At 45.6% G+C, this 15,628-nt stretch overlaps 1 protein-coding gene across 2 annotated transcripts; it reads right to left on the reverse strand.

The window, feature by feature from the left end:
- Nucleotides 1-695: 695 nt before the first annotated feature.
- LOC144127991 (uncharacterized) lies at nucleotides 696-8,247 on the reverse strand. 2 transcript variants are annotated; one of them, XM_077661033.1, is made up of 3 exons: nucleotides 7,598-8,247; nucleotides 6,619-6,715; nucleotides 696-863 (listed from the first exon to the last, which is right to left on the reverse strand). In XM_077661033.1, the coding sequence occupies exons 1-3, from the start codon at nucleotides 7,869-7,871 to the stop codon at nucleotides 704-706; spliced, it is 531 nt and encodes a 176-aa protein (XP_077517159.1). In that variant the 5' UTR covers nucleotides 7,872-8,247; the 3' UTR covers nucleotides 696-703. The 2 variants fall into 2 exon arrangements, 1 of the variants encoding a protein (XP_077517159.1); XR_013313646.1 differs by lacking the exon at nucleotides 696-863 and adding an exon at nucleotides 3,272-3,760 and having other exon boundaries at nucleotides 6,572-6,715.
- Nucleotides 8,248-15,628: the final 7,381 nt, after the last annotated feature.

A 15,628-nucleotide genomic window follows, 5' to 3' on the forward strand; every position in this document is an offset into this window, starting at 1 on the left:
CCACCGTGAGTTGCGCCATATTTGATTATAGTTAAGGTGTACAGGTGGCGTGGGCAGGCCTTCCTTGCAAATTCCTGTCTCGTCGCTTAGTTGGGCTCCATGGTAGGTGACTGGCACCATGACCGAAAAACTTAATTTTTTGTGGCTCCCCAACTTTAAAAACAAGATCGCTTTCTCAAAAGAGGGCAGGACGAGGAAGACGACTTTTTTCAAAAAAGAAGAGTAACTTTTCCAAAATATCACTTGATCCACAGTGAAGAAGAAGATAAGCAGGCAAGAATAATATCCCCTTTCCTTGTGTCAATCTGCTTGACAGAAACATTAGGCATTGGCTATAAGCTCTCAAAAATGGCCAGCGGCGATTTATTGCTTGAACTGTGCGACAATGTCCAACACTTTAAGTTCTCCAACCTAACGTCCATAGCGGAAATCCCTGTCTCCGTGACTTCTCATCGCTCACTTAACACTGCCCGAGGCGTAATATCCGAAAATGATTTTGTTCACATCACCGAAAAAGAAATGCTCAAAGGGCTCACCGACCAAGACGTCATAGATGTCCACCGAATCAAAATCCAGGACAATAAGGAAATAGACACCAAACACTTGATCCTTACGTTCAACACCAGCACATTGCCCGACACAACTGACGTGGGGTATTTGAAAGTTAATGTAAGACCATACATACCCAACCCTCGCAGATGTTTCAATTGTCAAAGGTTCGGCCATGGCTCACAGAGCTGCCACGGTCGCAAAACTTGCGCAAAATGTGCTTCGAATGATCACCAGTCTGATGGATGTCACGCAGCCCCGCACTGTGCAAACTGTGAAGGAGACCATGCTGCATACTCCAGGGCGTGTCCGTCCTGGAAGAAAGAAAAAGATAATCACCATAAAAACAAAGGAAAATATTTCATTTAAAGAAGCGAGAAGGCGTTTTGCGCTTACAAACACATTCTTTTTCACAGCAAAACAAAACTTTGCTGATGTGGTGCGCAGGGGCGTAGCACCACACAGCAATCCGGCACCTGCCAAGGCCGCTTTCACAGAGCCTATGGCAGGGCCATCGACGCCCCAGGCAGGGTCAGCGAAAACTGCCCTGTCATTGCCAAAGCAGGGAGCGCCGGTCCATGGATCGGCATCCTGCAGGACTTCCCCTGTCAGGGGAGGCCTGAAACTAACACAACCGCAGCTGCGTGGTCCTCCAGCAGTTCTGGCAAGGTGATGGATATAACTCCCAGTCCGCCTGCTTTGCAGCGGCGGAACAGCTCTCTTGAGCGAAAAAAAGACAGGCCCCTCATAACGGGCCCATATCTAAGTAAATCCCCTTTCATTTCCTCTCAAAAACACAAACATGCCTTTTTTGAATTCAGTGGAATTGTAGGGGAATGCGGAATTACAGTGACATAACACATATTTTAGGGTGAAAGTTACCCATAGTTTTATGTTTTCAGGAGACCAACCTTGGTCCACAACATGTGCATATCCTGAAACATTATCAAACTTTTAGACGCGATCAAGAGCAGGCAAATCGGCTCTTGGGAGGCGTCGCGATTGTCGTCCAAAGCGGCGTCCCTGCTCGAGAAATCAAGCTCAATACAAAACTTGAGGCGGTTGCAGTCAGCATCATCACCTATAAAACACTAACAATCTGTTCAGTATACATTCCTCCACAATATGCATTAATAGCCCATGATCTACAAGAACTGATAGATGAACTTCCAGAGCCATATCTGGTAGTTGGGGATTTTAACGCCTACTCCCCTTTTTGGGGAAGCGAGCGCTGCGACTCTAGGGGGCAAACCATCCAAGATTTTATTCTCAGAAACAATATGTCTTTTAAACACGGAAAGGGCCACATACTGCTCTCCAACTTCAGGCACTGTGAGCTGGTTAGTTTGTCTTTTAGTTCTCTATCTGTTTTTAACGATTTTAAATGGGACGTTACTGACAACCCATATGGCAGCGATCACCTTCCTGTATAATAGTTTGACATCAGCACTAGAAATCATCCCAACTAAACCGCGACATTGGAAGCTGCATTTAGCAGACTGGGAAATTTGAGCACAGGCCAATTTAGAAAATATAGCTTTAGAAAACCTCAGCATCAACGAAATGTTCCCGAATCGCATAATTACTGCCGTACACTTAGCTGTTCCTCAGTCTTCAGGAGTGGTGCGGCAAAAACACAGTGTGGTGGACAAAGGAATGCAAGGAAGCAAAAAACAACAAAATAGAGCTTGAGGCAAATTTCGCAGATACCCTACACATAGAACCTCAAGCTCAGTACGTCAGTCACAGTGCTGAGAAAGCCTCATGGCAGAGTTACATTTAATCTGTAAGCTGTCAAATAACAAAAAAATGAGATTAACATTTGTCCTTGAACCCCGCAAACTTGATGCCCATCAATGCGGTTATAAAAAGGGATGCTCAACAACAGACCATTTAGTTCGCCTCGAAAACAATAAGAGAAGCTTTTATACACAAACAGCACTGTCTTGCCGTTTTCTTTGATATGGAGGAAGCGTATGATACAACCTGGAAGTTTGGTATCGTCCGCGACCTAGGTATCCGCGGTAGGATGTTAAACTGACTTCCTTTCCGACCGCTCATTTCAAGTACGCCTGGGATCAACTCTGTCCAGGAGCTTCGTTCAAGAGAATGGGGTTCCTCAGGGATGTATTTTAAGCACGACATTGTTTAGCATAAAAATGAATGCCATAAGTAAAATAATCCCAAAGTCCATCCTGTATTCAGTGTACGTTGATGATCTTCAAATAGCTTGCACATCCTCAAACGTAGCAACATGCGAGAGACAAATACAGTTGACAATGAATAAACTAGTGACATGGGCAGATCACTACGGTTTCCAGTTTTCCACACAGAAAACAGTAGCCATCCTTTTCTCGCTTAAACGAAGCATGCAAGCTGACCCTTTTATACACCTGAACGGAACACGGATACCTGTCAAAAAAGATCACAAATTTCTGGGTACAACTTTTGACAAAAAACTCAATTTCCTGCCTCATATAAACGCACTGAAAAATAAAGCCTCCGGATCCCTAAATATACTCAAAGTACTGTCACGTAAACGTTGGGGTGCTGACAGGACGTCTTTTACAAATTTATCGCTGCATGGTACGCTCCACCTTAGACTACGGATGTATAGTTTATGGGTCAGCGAGGCCTTCATACCTAAAACGACTAGATCCAATACATAATTTAGGTTTGCGTCTTTACTCTGGTGCTTACAGAACATCAAACATAACTAGTCTTCATGTAGAAATCAACAAACCATCGCTTACAGATAGAAGCACCATGCTCACATGCTCATACATTTTAAACATCCGTTCACTGCCCAAACACCTATGTTGCCCAGTAGCCGCAAAGTGCCCATCTAGAACACTGTTTCACAACAAACCGCTCGCTATCAGGCCACTCATTCTGCGTATTGAAGAGATGTGCCAAAACCTCGGCGTACTAGATACATTACCTAACATTGCTCGGAGGCGAGATCCACTGCCTGCATGGTACAATTTTCCTGCAATCTGTGATCTCACTCTTACACAGTTTCATAAGAAACAAACTCCGCAACAACATATAGTACAAGAATTCCTTGCACTGGAAGAAAAGTACAGTAGTTTTATACAGATGGTTCAAAAACGGACGTTTACTTAGGAAGCGCAGTGATCCGAGGGAAGTCGGAGAAAACAGTACGACTTCCACAGTGCTCATCCATCTTCACTGCAGAATGTTACGCAGTCTGTGTGGCCGCAAAAAAATAGAAAACGAAAACCTCGCCAACAGTATTATTTACACAGATTCTCTCTGTACACTTACAGCTTTTCACTCTAGAAATGCAGTCACTCCGATTCTTGGCGACATCATGCACAAGATAGCAACAGCCGCAGCTCGAGGACAAAACAAAGTTCTGCTGGGTTCCCAGTCATGTCGGAATAAGAGGCAACGAGAGGGCAATTACTGCACTGCTAAAGCTCGTGGGAAGGAAATAAAAAAACTAAATATACCTTTTAAGCATTGCATAAACTTGGCACAGCGTAAATTAAGAGAAAAATGGCAGTCGGAATGGAACGGCGAAGTGAATAATAAACTACACTTGGTGAAGCCAGTTTTAGGTGAATTTAAATCGTGTGCACCAGGAACGTTTTAAGGAAGTGATTTTATGCCGTCTCCGGATAGGTCACACGCACCTTACGCGTAACTTCCTGCTAACAAAGCAAGGCAAACCTATTTGCGAATGCGGAGATGATCTTACGGTCAATCGCATTTTATTTTCATGTGTGCAACTGGAAACACTGAAAAAAAAGTATTTAACTCAATTTTATAATAAATGCATTCCTTTTCATCCAGCACAGCTCTTAGATGATAATGCCATTGTTAACGTACATTCTGTTTTTAGCATTTTAAAAGAAGCAGCGGTGCTTGAAAAACTAAATCTTGAACCACTGGTTTGCTTTAATACATGATGCACCTCAGCCGCTTTCTCATTCCTGAGAAGGCTGAGGCTTTTTATTTCAGATTCAGACCATTTTATTTCCTTTCAGTTGAAAGTGGAAGACGAGGCAAAAGGCATGGAGCCTGACAAGGCCTCGACTCCCATCTTTAGTTCGGAGCAGTCAAAACTTCAATACATTTGCAGGGATTTCTCCTGATGAAACGGTGTACACATAGGCATAAAATAAAAACTACATATGAACACAAAATGCTGGAAACTGTGTGCTCGCAGAGGTGCGCTGCCTTTTGGGCCAATAATCTGGCTGCTTTTCCAGATTTTTGTTTGTAGCAGTGCGCTTTGCTGCAGATGGCTGCTTATCCAGAAATTGCTTTAGCGCCTGTCTTATCTCATGGACTTTCTTTATCACGAGCTCTTCTTAAGCTGCATCGCCTGATTCCTTGTTCGCTAAGTCTTGTAAAGCAGCTCCAAGCAAAGTACGGATGTTTTCAATACCACGACTTTGCGGCTCAGGGATTGCATCAGCCTGGATGCTGTCGAGAAGTGCCTGGGGCTCATCTAGAGCGAATGAATCATTCTCTGTTGAAGTCGAAGGAAGAGCTGCGCCTTTTTCAGTCGATCCCTGAGCGCTCGAATTGTTTTTTTCACGCTCCCATTGAGCAACTGCATGCATATGCTTACACAAACTCAAGTGCTGCTTGTAATCCAAGAATACACATTGCAAGGTGTGGATACATATGTTGCATTGTTTGCAACTGTAGCTGCACCCTTATCATGGTATGCTGCCCTTTACTACAGTGTGCTTAAACTCTTGCAAAGATTGCGACTGCACCAGCCACCATCCATTAGGTGATTCACTCGCGCCAGATTTAGCGAGCTCGACACCTGCGCAGTGCTTCTTATAGCAGTCTGCTGTCCGGTGGCTTGCCATGGGCCTCACATGTGAAATGAGCTGCTTGATGAGCCGATCATTCGTAAATTCCAGTAAAGTATGCAGCAATTTGTCCAGGCGCTGGCATTGCTTTCTTCGCAAATAAACAGCCTTTAGCTCATTGTGCATAGACTCTATGTGATTGTTTGTCGTGAGGCCAGTACCTTGCCTATAGCAATGCGCCCACTGCTCATGACGTTTTGCATAAGACTTTTCGAAATACTCCACAAAGTCTTTGCACTCCCCCATAGACTTAGCCACCAGAAATTTTTGAAGAAGAGCCTGAAATTCTGGTACGCTTGGGCAAGCCATCAAAGTGCGCAGAGTGTCTGACCAGTTTTTTATTTTCATCGCCACTAACTTTGCTAAGTTTGGAGGTCCAACTTCGTCTTATGTGCCAGGTGCAGAGCAAGCGTCTCTGAGGGATCCCCATTACCTTTTGCCAAGCATTGCAATATGCTGCTGCATCGTCAGACATGAAGGCCTCACAGCAAAGTGCCTGACCAATACTATCTTTCATTGCCTGAAAAAACCGAACCATAGTTTCCTCCGATGTGCTTTGAGAGAGGAGATAAGCACAAGGTATGCCTTACCAGTCAGCCGCAATTACGAGCACAGTCATGAGCAGAAGCCCATAAGAATTCGTACCATGCGTCGTGTTAACACATACAGCCTTGGTACCATACTGCAGAAGTATTTCCCTTTGAGTGCAAGTCATAAGGGCCATGTTAAACTCCTTGATGTCTTTTCGTGAGAGCAACTCGTTATCAGCATACAACAGAGCCGAATCTGTGCTTTCCTTTAGATCATGGATCCACATCTGCATACTGACAGTCATCGGGATCTCTTTGCTCCTCATTTCCAATCTGGAACTTGTACTTTGTTATATATATCTTTCGTAGTCAAAGTATGGGGCCTGTCCAATGCAACTTCAGCAAATGAGTGTGCCTCTGCAAGAATCCTTCTAATGGGGACTCCTATACCGAGCTTTTGTGCTATAGCAGCCACTTCAGTGGCGGACAAGCGCAGGTGTGTCACACTCTTCTCATGGCCATAGTGCTCGGCCTGGTACTCAACGGTTACCTTTTCACCATCCTGAGTGACAACCATACCAACAAAACAATGTTTGTTGCATTTCACACTGCCCACTGCCTTTGGCTGCCATTTACCTTGTCCAGACTGCACAGCTACTCCGGTACGGTGGCACTCTAGGTACCTCTTTGTCGCTCCAGAGGACAAACGCGTCACCCCTCTCTTTGCGATGAAGTGCGCTTGCTCCTTCCTTTCAGTGTTTTCCTTCCAGGCTTGAAATTCTGCAAAAAGAAAAAAATATATACATTTATGCAGAGACCACACGAGTGCATTTGATCTGCTATGTTCACAACCATTTACATGACATTCTTCAAGCCTTAAGGCAGCCAGCTGTAGGCTTTGACCAAAAAGCGGAAGTTAATCACTCTCTACACGACACAGCTACTAAATGACTGCTCAGACTACTTTGAAGACAGCACATCGCCACGATGGCTCGATAGTTATGGCGCTTGGCTGCTGACCCGAAGGACGCGGGTTCAATCCCAGCCGCGGCTGTCGCATTTTCTAGAGGCCAGTCTACTATGTCCGACGTCGGTGCACGTCAAAGGACCCCAGAGTGTCCCTCATAGTCCGAGTCACTTTGAGATGGTAAACCTCCATGAACGTAAAACCCAAAACACTACCAACACTTACACTTCACTACTGTCGCCAGCCTAAGCTTTAAAAACGGTTCAGTGCACTTTTTAAAGCAGGCGTCATGCATTTTACAAATCCAGCAACCTGTAAATAGCCTACGAAAGATCAACACTAATCCTGAAAGGGCACATTATTACGGTATACCACCTACCGCTGTGTAAAAATCTTGAATATTACCATGCCCAGTCTTCAATGTGTTTACACTGCATGCATTTATTTCAATTTCACTTGTCTTTCATTTCTTGCACCAGAAAGACCACTTCCGATATAAGGTGAACAGTGGGGCTAGTTGATGCATGATATACTGGTGACAACAGCATCTAGAGGATGGAGGATAAGGGACACAGCACGCGCTCTGCACAACACAGCACGAGGGCTTCAGATAAACCTTCCCTGTACACAAGCTAACATATTCCTTCATGCGTGCATACACAAACAAAACCTAAGAACATGTGATTCTTTCTCACCTGCAATGGAAGAGAACTGAACCGTGCTGCGTCTCGCCATAAAGCCATGCTCCTGCTCGTGGTGCTGCAACAGTTCACGACGGTTGAGAAAAGCATTACAACAGAGGTCACATGCGAAAGTTTTCTCACGAGCTGATGAGCTCGCAGCTTCGGGGTGCTTATTTCGCACATGGCTACTTTGGGATTTCAGAAAAGCAAATTCAGCTTTGTGCACAGGGCACAGATACTTATCTCGCGCTGGTGACTCAGCAGGTGGTGAATTTGGTCCTTCCATTCCAATGAGGCCACGAGGCGGCAGGCACAATGCTCACAGCACTGAAAAGAAAACTTTAAACAAAGGACGCGCAACTGCACTGACAACAAAACGTAAAACAAAGGGGCGCGACTGCACTGAAAACAAAGCGTAAAACAAAAGACGCGCTACTGCGCGAACTCTCGAGTGGACAAGAGCACTGAAAACAAGACAACAAAGTACGCGCAACTGCGCAAACTGGCGAGTATAGAACGAGAGAATGTGACCCAAACGCAATTGGCGTAACAACTATCAAAGAATCCCGGTGCACCTTAAGCGCAATTAACGGCGATGTCCTAGCCCATTGTCCTAACCTAGGCGAGGTAAGTAACCTGGCCGCGTAACGGCAGTCGGCGTGTCTCTGCGGTCCGACAGATTCAAATCTGTGCCTGCGAAATGAAAGTAGTCACGTGATTTCAATCAATCTTTATTTTCATTCTGTCAGTGATACAGAAAGAAGGACTGTGACAAAAAGCTGTTTTTCAGAACAGCTTGACTACGCCACAGCCCCATGGAAAAATTTCGGAGCGGTAACAGCACTACCGTAAAATAAATCAAAAATTGAAACTTAACAGACTATAGGGCACACACTAAGTAAAGGAAATGCTAAGGTAATACAGAAGGCAGTTTTTACAGTCGTCAAAAATGAATACAAAACAGTTTCTTAGAAAAATGAATATCTGAAATGCTATCAAATTACAAAATGTGTAGAATAAATACACTGAATGTACAGGAAAATACAATATAGAAATCAATTTGTTACAGATAATTACATACAGCCAGATGAAACAATTCAATACGGTTATGGATTTGATAAACGAGACAAAGTTTGTAGTATAACCAGTGTTAAGTAGTGGAAATATCACAGCTATACATCACTGTGTATACCTTGCGGATATCCTGATATGAACAATCAAATAAATCAAAATTGTTAAGGTCATAGTGATTGAGGAGGGACGGAAGAGTGTAAGACAAGCGCTCTTTTCCGGAGTTTAATCGTACTGTGTCTACTTCCCACTTTTCTCCATGACACGTGGGATAATTTAAATGCCTAATTCTTAAATTGGCCAGAACACGCAAATTTGTTATGTTCTTACAAGTTTCTAATTTGAATTTTCTGCTTAACGTATAATTGTATGTCTGGTGTATTTTAACTATTCCTGAAATGCAGAATAAAACATTAGTAGATGCTGCAAAAGGTGCATTGAAAATATTCCTAATACATTTTTTCTGAACCAAGTATATTTGATTTAGATTTGTGGCCGTCGTACGTTGTACCCCATACTAGGTGGCAATAATTTAAATGAGAGCTAAAAAGCGAATGATAGAGTAGAAGCTTGATTCCTTTTGGAAGTAAGTATCGAAGGCGACAAATTACACCTGTCACCTGAGCTAATTTTTGCAGAACGTGTCTTACCTGGTAATCCCAACTCATATTCGCGGAAAAAAAATATGCCCAGACATTTAAAATGGTCAACTATTTCAATAGTGTGAGTACTCAGTACTATGTTTTCATGAGGTGGAATAATTTTATTTTTTGGTCGGAATATAACAGCTTTTGTTTTATTTTCGTTAATATGCATAGCATTTGCCGCTGACCATCTCTCTAGTGTTTTCATTGTGTTATTACAAGTTCTGATAAGCTCATTAATGTCATGCCCTGAAAAAAGTATGCTGGTATCATCAGCATATATTATGTATTTCGCCTCACAATTTATATTTACAATGTCATTAAGATAGATATTAAATAATAGTGGGCCTAGAATACTGCCCTGTGGTACTCCACACAGCAAAGGTTTCACTCCGGAAATAGAGTCCCTTATCTGAACGACCTGCTGTCTGTTCGATAAATAAGAGTCGATAAGCGTTAGGGCTTGTCCACGAATACCATAGCAATGTAATTTCTTCAACAATATTTTATGGTTTACTAAATCAAAGGCCTTTGAAAAATCAATAAAAATACCGAGAACGAGTGCCTTATTTTCAAATTGTTTAAGAATATACTCTTTTTGCTCCAGGAGCGCCAGTTCAACTGATTTATTTTTCCGAAATTAAACCAAATTGGTTAGGTGTAAATAAATTATATTTATCAATGAAACTTGAAAATCGAGTGTGCAGAATTTTTTCGAAGGCCTTTGAGAACACAGGCAAGATAGACACGGGTCTGTAATTGCCAAAGTTATTTCGGTCACCTTTTTTGTAAAGTACGGTAACTAATAACAATGTACCAACAAATTCAATCCGCATAGAAACAGAACATAAAAAATGTGTTTATAAAATTCATAAGCTTTGTACTGCAATCATATCCAAAATTTTTATTTAAATGAGAAACAAAAACAAACAAATGTTGCTAGGGACAGAGAATTCTAGGGAGGAACCAGAGCTAGGGACTGCTGGGGACGGACTGAAGTAAACAAAGAAAAAGGCCGGTTTTGGGCTCTGTCTAGACGCTTCGCTCGCGATGCCCTCTTTAGCTGTAAGGTGCAGTCTTTCCAAAGTGGGATCCTGCTTCTGTTCTTTTATTAGGGACTCCCTGTTCACCTGCAGAAGGCGATCAAAACTACGCGATGTTGGAGATAAAACGGATCCTTCAGCGTTTTCTGCCTCCTCTACCGACTTAGTGGTTGAAGTCCCTGGTCGCTCATCCGCTCGGTCAGCTGTCTGGCTTTCATTCCTCGTTGGTTCCCTTTCCTCCTCATTTGTTTGCAACGATATGCTGGCTGGTGCGTCTCTGGCTACCTGAGGTTCGGGAAGCTGACGAGTTTTCGACCTTGTCAGAGCTTCTGCTCTGCAAGCTATCACCCCGCTTCCGAGCTTTTGGCCTCTCTCGCGTAGCAATTGGTCTGATAGATTCGAGAAGAGGTAAGGATCTTGAAGTGACACGGCCTTCGAAACTGCGGCCTCAGTGATTAGCTCTCCAAACGGTCCACAAATTTTCACTCTAGCTATGGGAAGGCATACACTGTGTTCTACTGCCTGTTTTATCCACGAGACTTCTCCCGTAAAATCGTCCGCGAAAACGTAAGACGGATGAGACAACGTCCATCGTCGCGGCTCTATCACGAAGCACCCCGCACGGTTTCCCGTTAACGTGCAGCTCGTGCAGGTATGGCTTAAGGAGCTCTAGATTCTCGGCGTTATCCTCGACGCACGAGAACACCAAACGTTGCTTTGTACACCTGGCTGCAAAGTGCCCGACACCATTGCAGTTGTAGCAACGAAATGGCCTACTAGCCTCAAACTATTTTTTTTTTAGCGGCTTTGTCTGCTCCCTATCTCTTTGCCTGTTCACGCTTTTCTGGCGCTACCTTCGTTGCCTCCGATTGCTCCGAGCTTCTAGCACTTCGCGTCTTTCTGCTAGGCCCTTTATCTCGCATCGCGTTTCGAGCGTGTGACGCACCCTCTTCAGTGCTCAACCTTCTGCGCGAAACGTACTCCTCTGCTAGCTCAGCGGCCCTTTCAACTGTGTCGACTTTTTCCTGTCTTGAACCCACAGTTTCACCACTTGGGGAATGCTTCGGTAAAATTGCTCAAGGCAAAAACACTCGATGATTTTGTCTCGGCTTTCATAAACCTCGGCTCCTTTCAGCCACTCTAGCAGATTCGTCTTTAGGCCATATGCGAAATCCGGATAGCCCTCGCTATCGTTTTTCATTGTGTTCCTGAAGCGCTGTCGGAAAGCTTCGGCTGACAGCCGGTACCTTTTTAGCAGGCTGGCTTTGACTTTTTCGTAGTCAGCTGCGTCTTGTGTGCTAAGTCTCGCTATGACTTCAGCTACTCCACATGGCAAGAATGTCAGAAGCCGTTGCGGCCATGTACTGCGAGCAAAGTTCTCCCTTTCGCAAGTTCTCTCAAAGTTTCTCAGGTACAATCCTATGTCCCTTCCACTTTCATAGGGCTGCGTGAATCTGTTCAATCTATATTATTGTACATCGCATGCTCTTTCAGGATACCCGGCTCTCGTACTGTCACCTTTTTTTTCGATTTTCGCTTTCAAGCTGCAATCGCTTTAGATTTATTTCTTCTTTTTCAGCTTCCCACTTTTGCCGTTTTCTCTTTTTCCCATTCCGCTTCCCTTTTTCTTTCTTCCTCCTGTACCAAATTCCACGTATCTACCAGCTGATCGTCCTCTAAGTGTTTTTGAATTGTCTTGCATATTTCAGGTTTTGTAATTTTGCCCTGTACTTCTAGTGACAGTTTCTCGCATAACAACAGCAAGTCCGACTTTGACAATTTCATAAGGTCCATGACAATGCTTTCTCCGCTTTGGCAATGCTATCTGCAAAATGTCGTGAGATTACTCTTTCTCAATTGACATACACTTCCCAGTGATTCTAGACTATTCTCTCAAAATCTGAAGCCTGGCGAATACTATAGCGAAATGCCGAACCGCTTACCGGTTGAGAAAGCACGATGTCGCACGGTCCATCCCAGCTGCTGCCAACTAGTTGTTGGAGATGAGGGGTCCTTGAGTGAGCTGAATCTTTCAGCGCCGCAGGTCCCTTCTCCGAATGACGTTGTCGGACTTGGTTTATGAAGGAAACTGTACAGGGGGTTTATTTTACATTATTTACAAGATTTAGGAACCCATTGGAGGGTGATGGGGGAAGGTCGGAGGATCTGAGAACATCTGAGGATGATCGAGGATTCCTTCTCATGGCACTCGTCGTCCGGTTTTAAAAGGGTCCGGTCCCTAGGATTCCCCAGGTTCGAGGAGGTCTTCGCCAGTTTGGGCGTGGCCTAACTTGCGCTGTCGTACACACACACACCACTTCACATAGGCACACGCCCCGTCACATGTCTCGCCGGAGAGAGAGGGTGCCGCTGGACCATCGCCCCCACCAGAGAGAGCGTTGTCTTCGCGTCCGAACGACAGTTCTCACGCTGTCAAGCCGAACACGTCTTCCGGGAAGTCCGAATGGGCGAGGCGCCAGCGAGCCGGCACAGTCGAAGGGGTGAGCCACTCCTGCTGGGGTTGGCGGTCGCTAACTGCCTCCGTAGCAATGTTGTTTACAAACGGCGGCAGAGTCGTCCGTCTCGAATCCAATAACCCAAGCGGGGACAGGCCGTGGGAGCGAAGATGCCTATCGCCGTGCAGGGACCCCGGCTGCAGGTGTCCCGGGCCGACTACGCAGCTGAACAAGACGGGCTGTCGCCGGAATCCTTACAATGTGAAATTCACTAAATGGGAGGTCAAAGCGGCGTTAGCAAGTAAGAAGAGAGGCACGGCACCGGAAGATGACCGCATAACGGTCAGTTTGCTGGAAAACCTCAGCGACAAAGCTATCGAAGCACGGTGGACTCATGGAAAAAGAGATTTTACGCGTGGTGCAGGCTTTCGTCATTAGCCGAATAACATATGATGTGCCCTACCTCAAATTGCGGCAGAGCGACAAGAAGAAATTAGACGTAATAGTCAGAACGGCCATCAAGAGGGCGCTTGGACTCCCCTCCAAGACGTGCACTGAACGCCTTCTCCAACTAGGAATGCATAACACGCTGGAATAACTACTCGAAGCTCACCAAACAAGCCAAATAATGCGATTATCAACGACCAAAGTTGGTAGACGAGTCCTCGAGGATCTGCACATAGCGCTGCCACCAAGAACAGAATACAAAGGGAAAATTCCCAACGACTGGAGAGATAAGCTACTAGTTAAATCAATACCAAAAAAACATGCATCCCGAGCACAATCAAGGTAGGAGAGAAGCCAAAGCTAGAGCTATAGAGAAGTATTACGGCAGCAAAAATGGCACGTATTATGTAGACGCGGTGGGCCCTACGCAAAAGGGCATCTGCACCGTCGCGGTCATACACGAGGGAAAGCAGGTGGATGGACTATCGGTGAAAACTAGTAAAGTTGCGTTAGCCGAGGAAGTGGCGATAGCGCTGGCAGCCACTCACTCCGACGCCACGCACATAATTTCTTACTCTCAACACGCCTGTCGAAATTATATAAGGGGAAGAATAGCGCCGCTTTCCAGCAAGATTTTAGCAAACGCGCAACATAGCTCAATGCAGAGAACAAAACAATTGATATAGGTGCCCGGACACCAGGGAATAAAAGGGAACGAGGCTGCTCACACAGCCGCCCGGACATCTCTACACCGGAGTTCCACTGAATTCCCGGACTCTGTCGGGACTCCTGTACCAAATCCGCTTACCGCATATGCGGACATTACAGCATATCTGCGCCTCAGTAGGCACACGTTCCTAGAGCACGCCAAGGGCCTGAATAAAACTTAGGAACGACACCTCAGAAGGCTGCAAAGGGGGTCGTTTCTAAGCCCTGCGATTCTATAACACATAGACCCAACTTTTTCGGGGTTGGTACTGTTAATTTTGTGAGATGTGGGCAGACGCATATAGTATGTATATATTATGACATTCCTTGTGTGCTACGAGGTACATTGTTCGACGGCGCGGCGTAGACGGAAACCCAGGTATTTCTTTGTGTGTGCTACGAGGATCCACGTTCGACGGCGCGGCGTAGACGAAGGGACCCGCCGCCGTGACAGCGGCATCATCAATTACCCAGCCATGCTCTTTGAGTGACGACCAGAACAACCGGACCCGCCGCCGCCGCCGCGGGGAAACAGGCTTTATCCTCCCCAATTTCCGGGCACATTCCAGGACAAGGGAGCTGTCAGCGGGCCAGAGCGCGCCGTACCACAGCCGACGCTATGCGCTACCGCGAAGACAACATTCTTTCCCTCCTTCCCCTTTCGACGTGGGCTATCGCCGGGAAGGCACCCACAGCTTCCCGCCGTGCCTCGTGAACAAAAGCGCATTCCCAGAAGGGCCGTGACGGACACCTGTCATGGCGGACAGGCAGTACTCGCCAAGAATGTGGAAAGACAGGCGCTAGTGAATTAGCTCCGAAGAGAGAGAGCCTGTGTATACTCTCACTTGAGAGAGAGTGGTGGCGTTTTTGTTGTTTATTTAGTTTGTATTGTTAACAGACTCTGGGTTCGAGGCTAAGCCCAACCCAAGGGGTGGTCCCCATCTCGCATGTTATTTTTCATTGGAGAATTGATGCTTTGGGCGGACCACTGAAAATGACCGCCCTTAGTCCTTTGTTAATCAAGTGCTTAAAAGCGCATGTAAACGGATGCAGTCCAGTCTGAGCTGGGGCTCCATGCTTAGCATGTAATGTGATGCTACTTAGGCACTAACCTGCCCGGTCGATGAGTAAAGTAGTGCAAAGTTTGTTCTTTTGTAAATTCAGTTCTGCTTTTTCCAGTTTAACTCTCTGTATATGTATGTTGTAAAATTATGCTCTGCTGTCATCATCTACAAGCTCGCCTCCTGTTCATCTTCCAAGCCGAACGACACTAGAGGAAGGGTTTGTGAACCATCCTCGAAGAAACGGAAGAAGAACGCTCAGGACGACATCGTTCGCCAAGAGGGCCTTCAGCGCCGAAGCCCGACGGCGTGCAGCTTCTGCCAGCAACCGCTCGAGCCCAACTCCGGAGCCACTCCATCGCCCCCATGAAGTCGTCGGCACGTAAGCTCGGACGCCCCAGCCTCTGATGTATAACCTTAATCATGTGTAATTATTGAATATACCTGTTTGTTTAAACTGAGCCATACGGTGTCTCTTTGCCTCTCCGTCCCGTGTGGACCTGCGCATTATGGGGGTCATCACACTGGTGTCAGAAGTGGGGTCTCAAAAGCAAATGTCCTCTGAATGCTGTGACATTCATGACTTCAAAATTGTAATCAAAAGGGAATCACG

Source organism: Amblyomma americanum, chromosome 4 (genome assembly GCF_052857255.1).
Source record: "Amblyomma americanum isolate KBUSLIRL-KWMA chromosome 4, ASM5285725v1, whole genome shotgun sequence".
Taxonomy (NCBI): domain Eukaryota; kingdom Metazoa; phylum Arthropoda; class Arachnida; order Ixodida; family Ixodidae; genus Amblyomma; species Amblyomma americanum.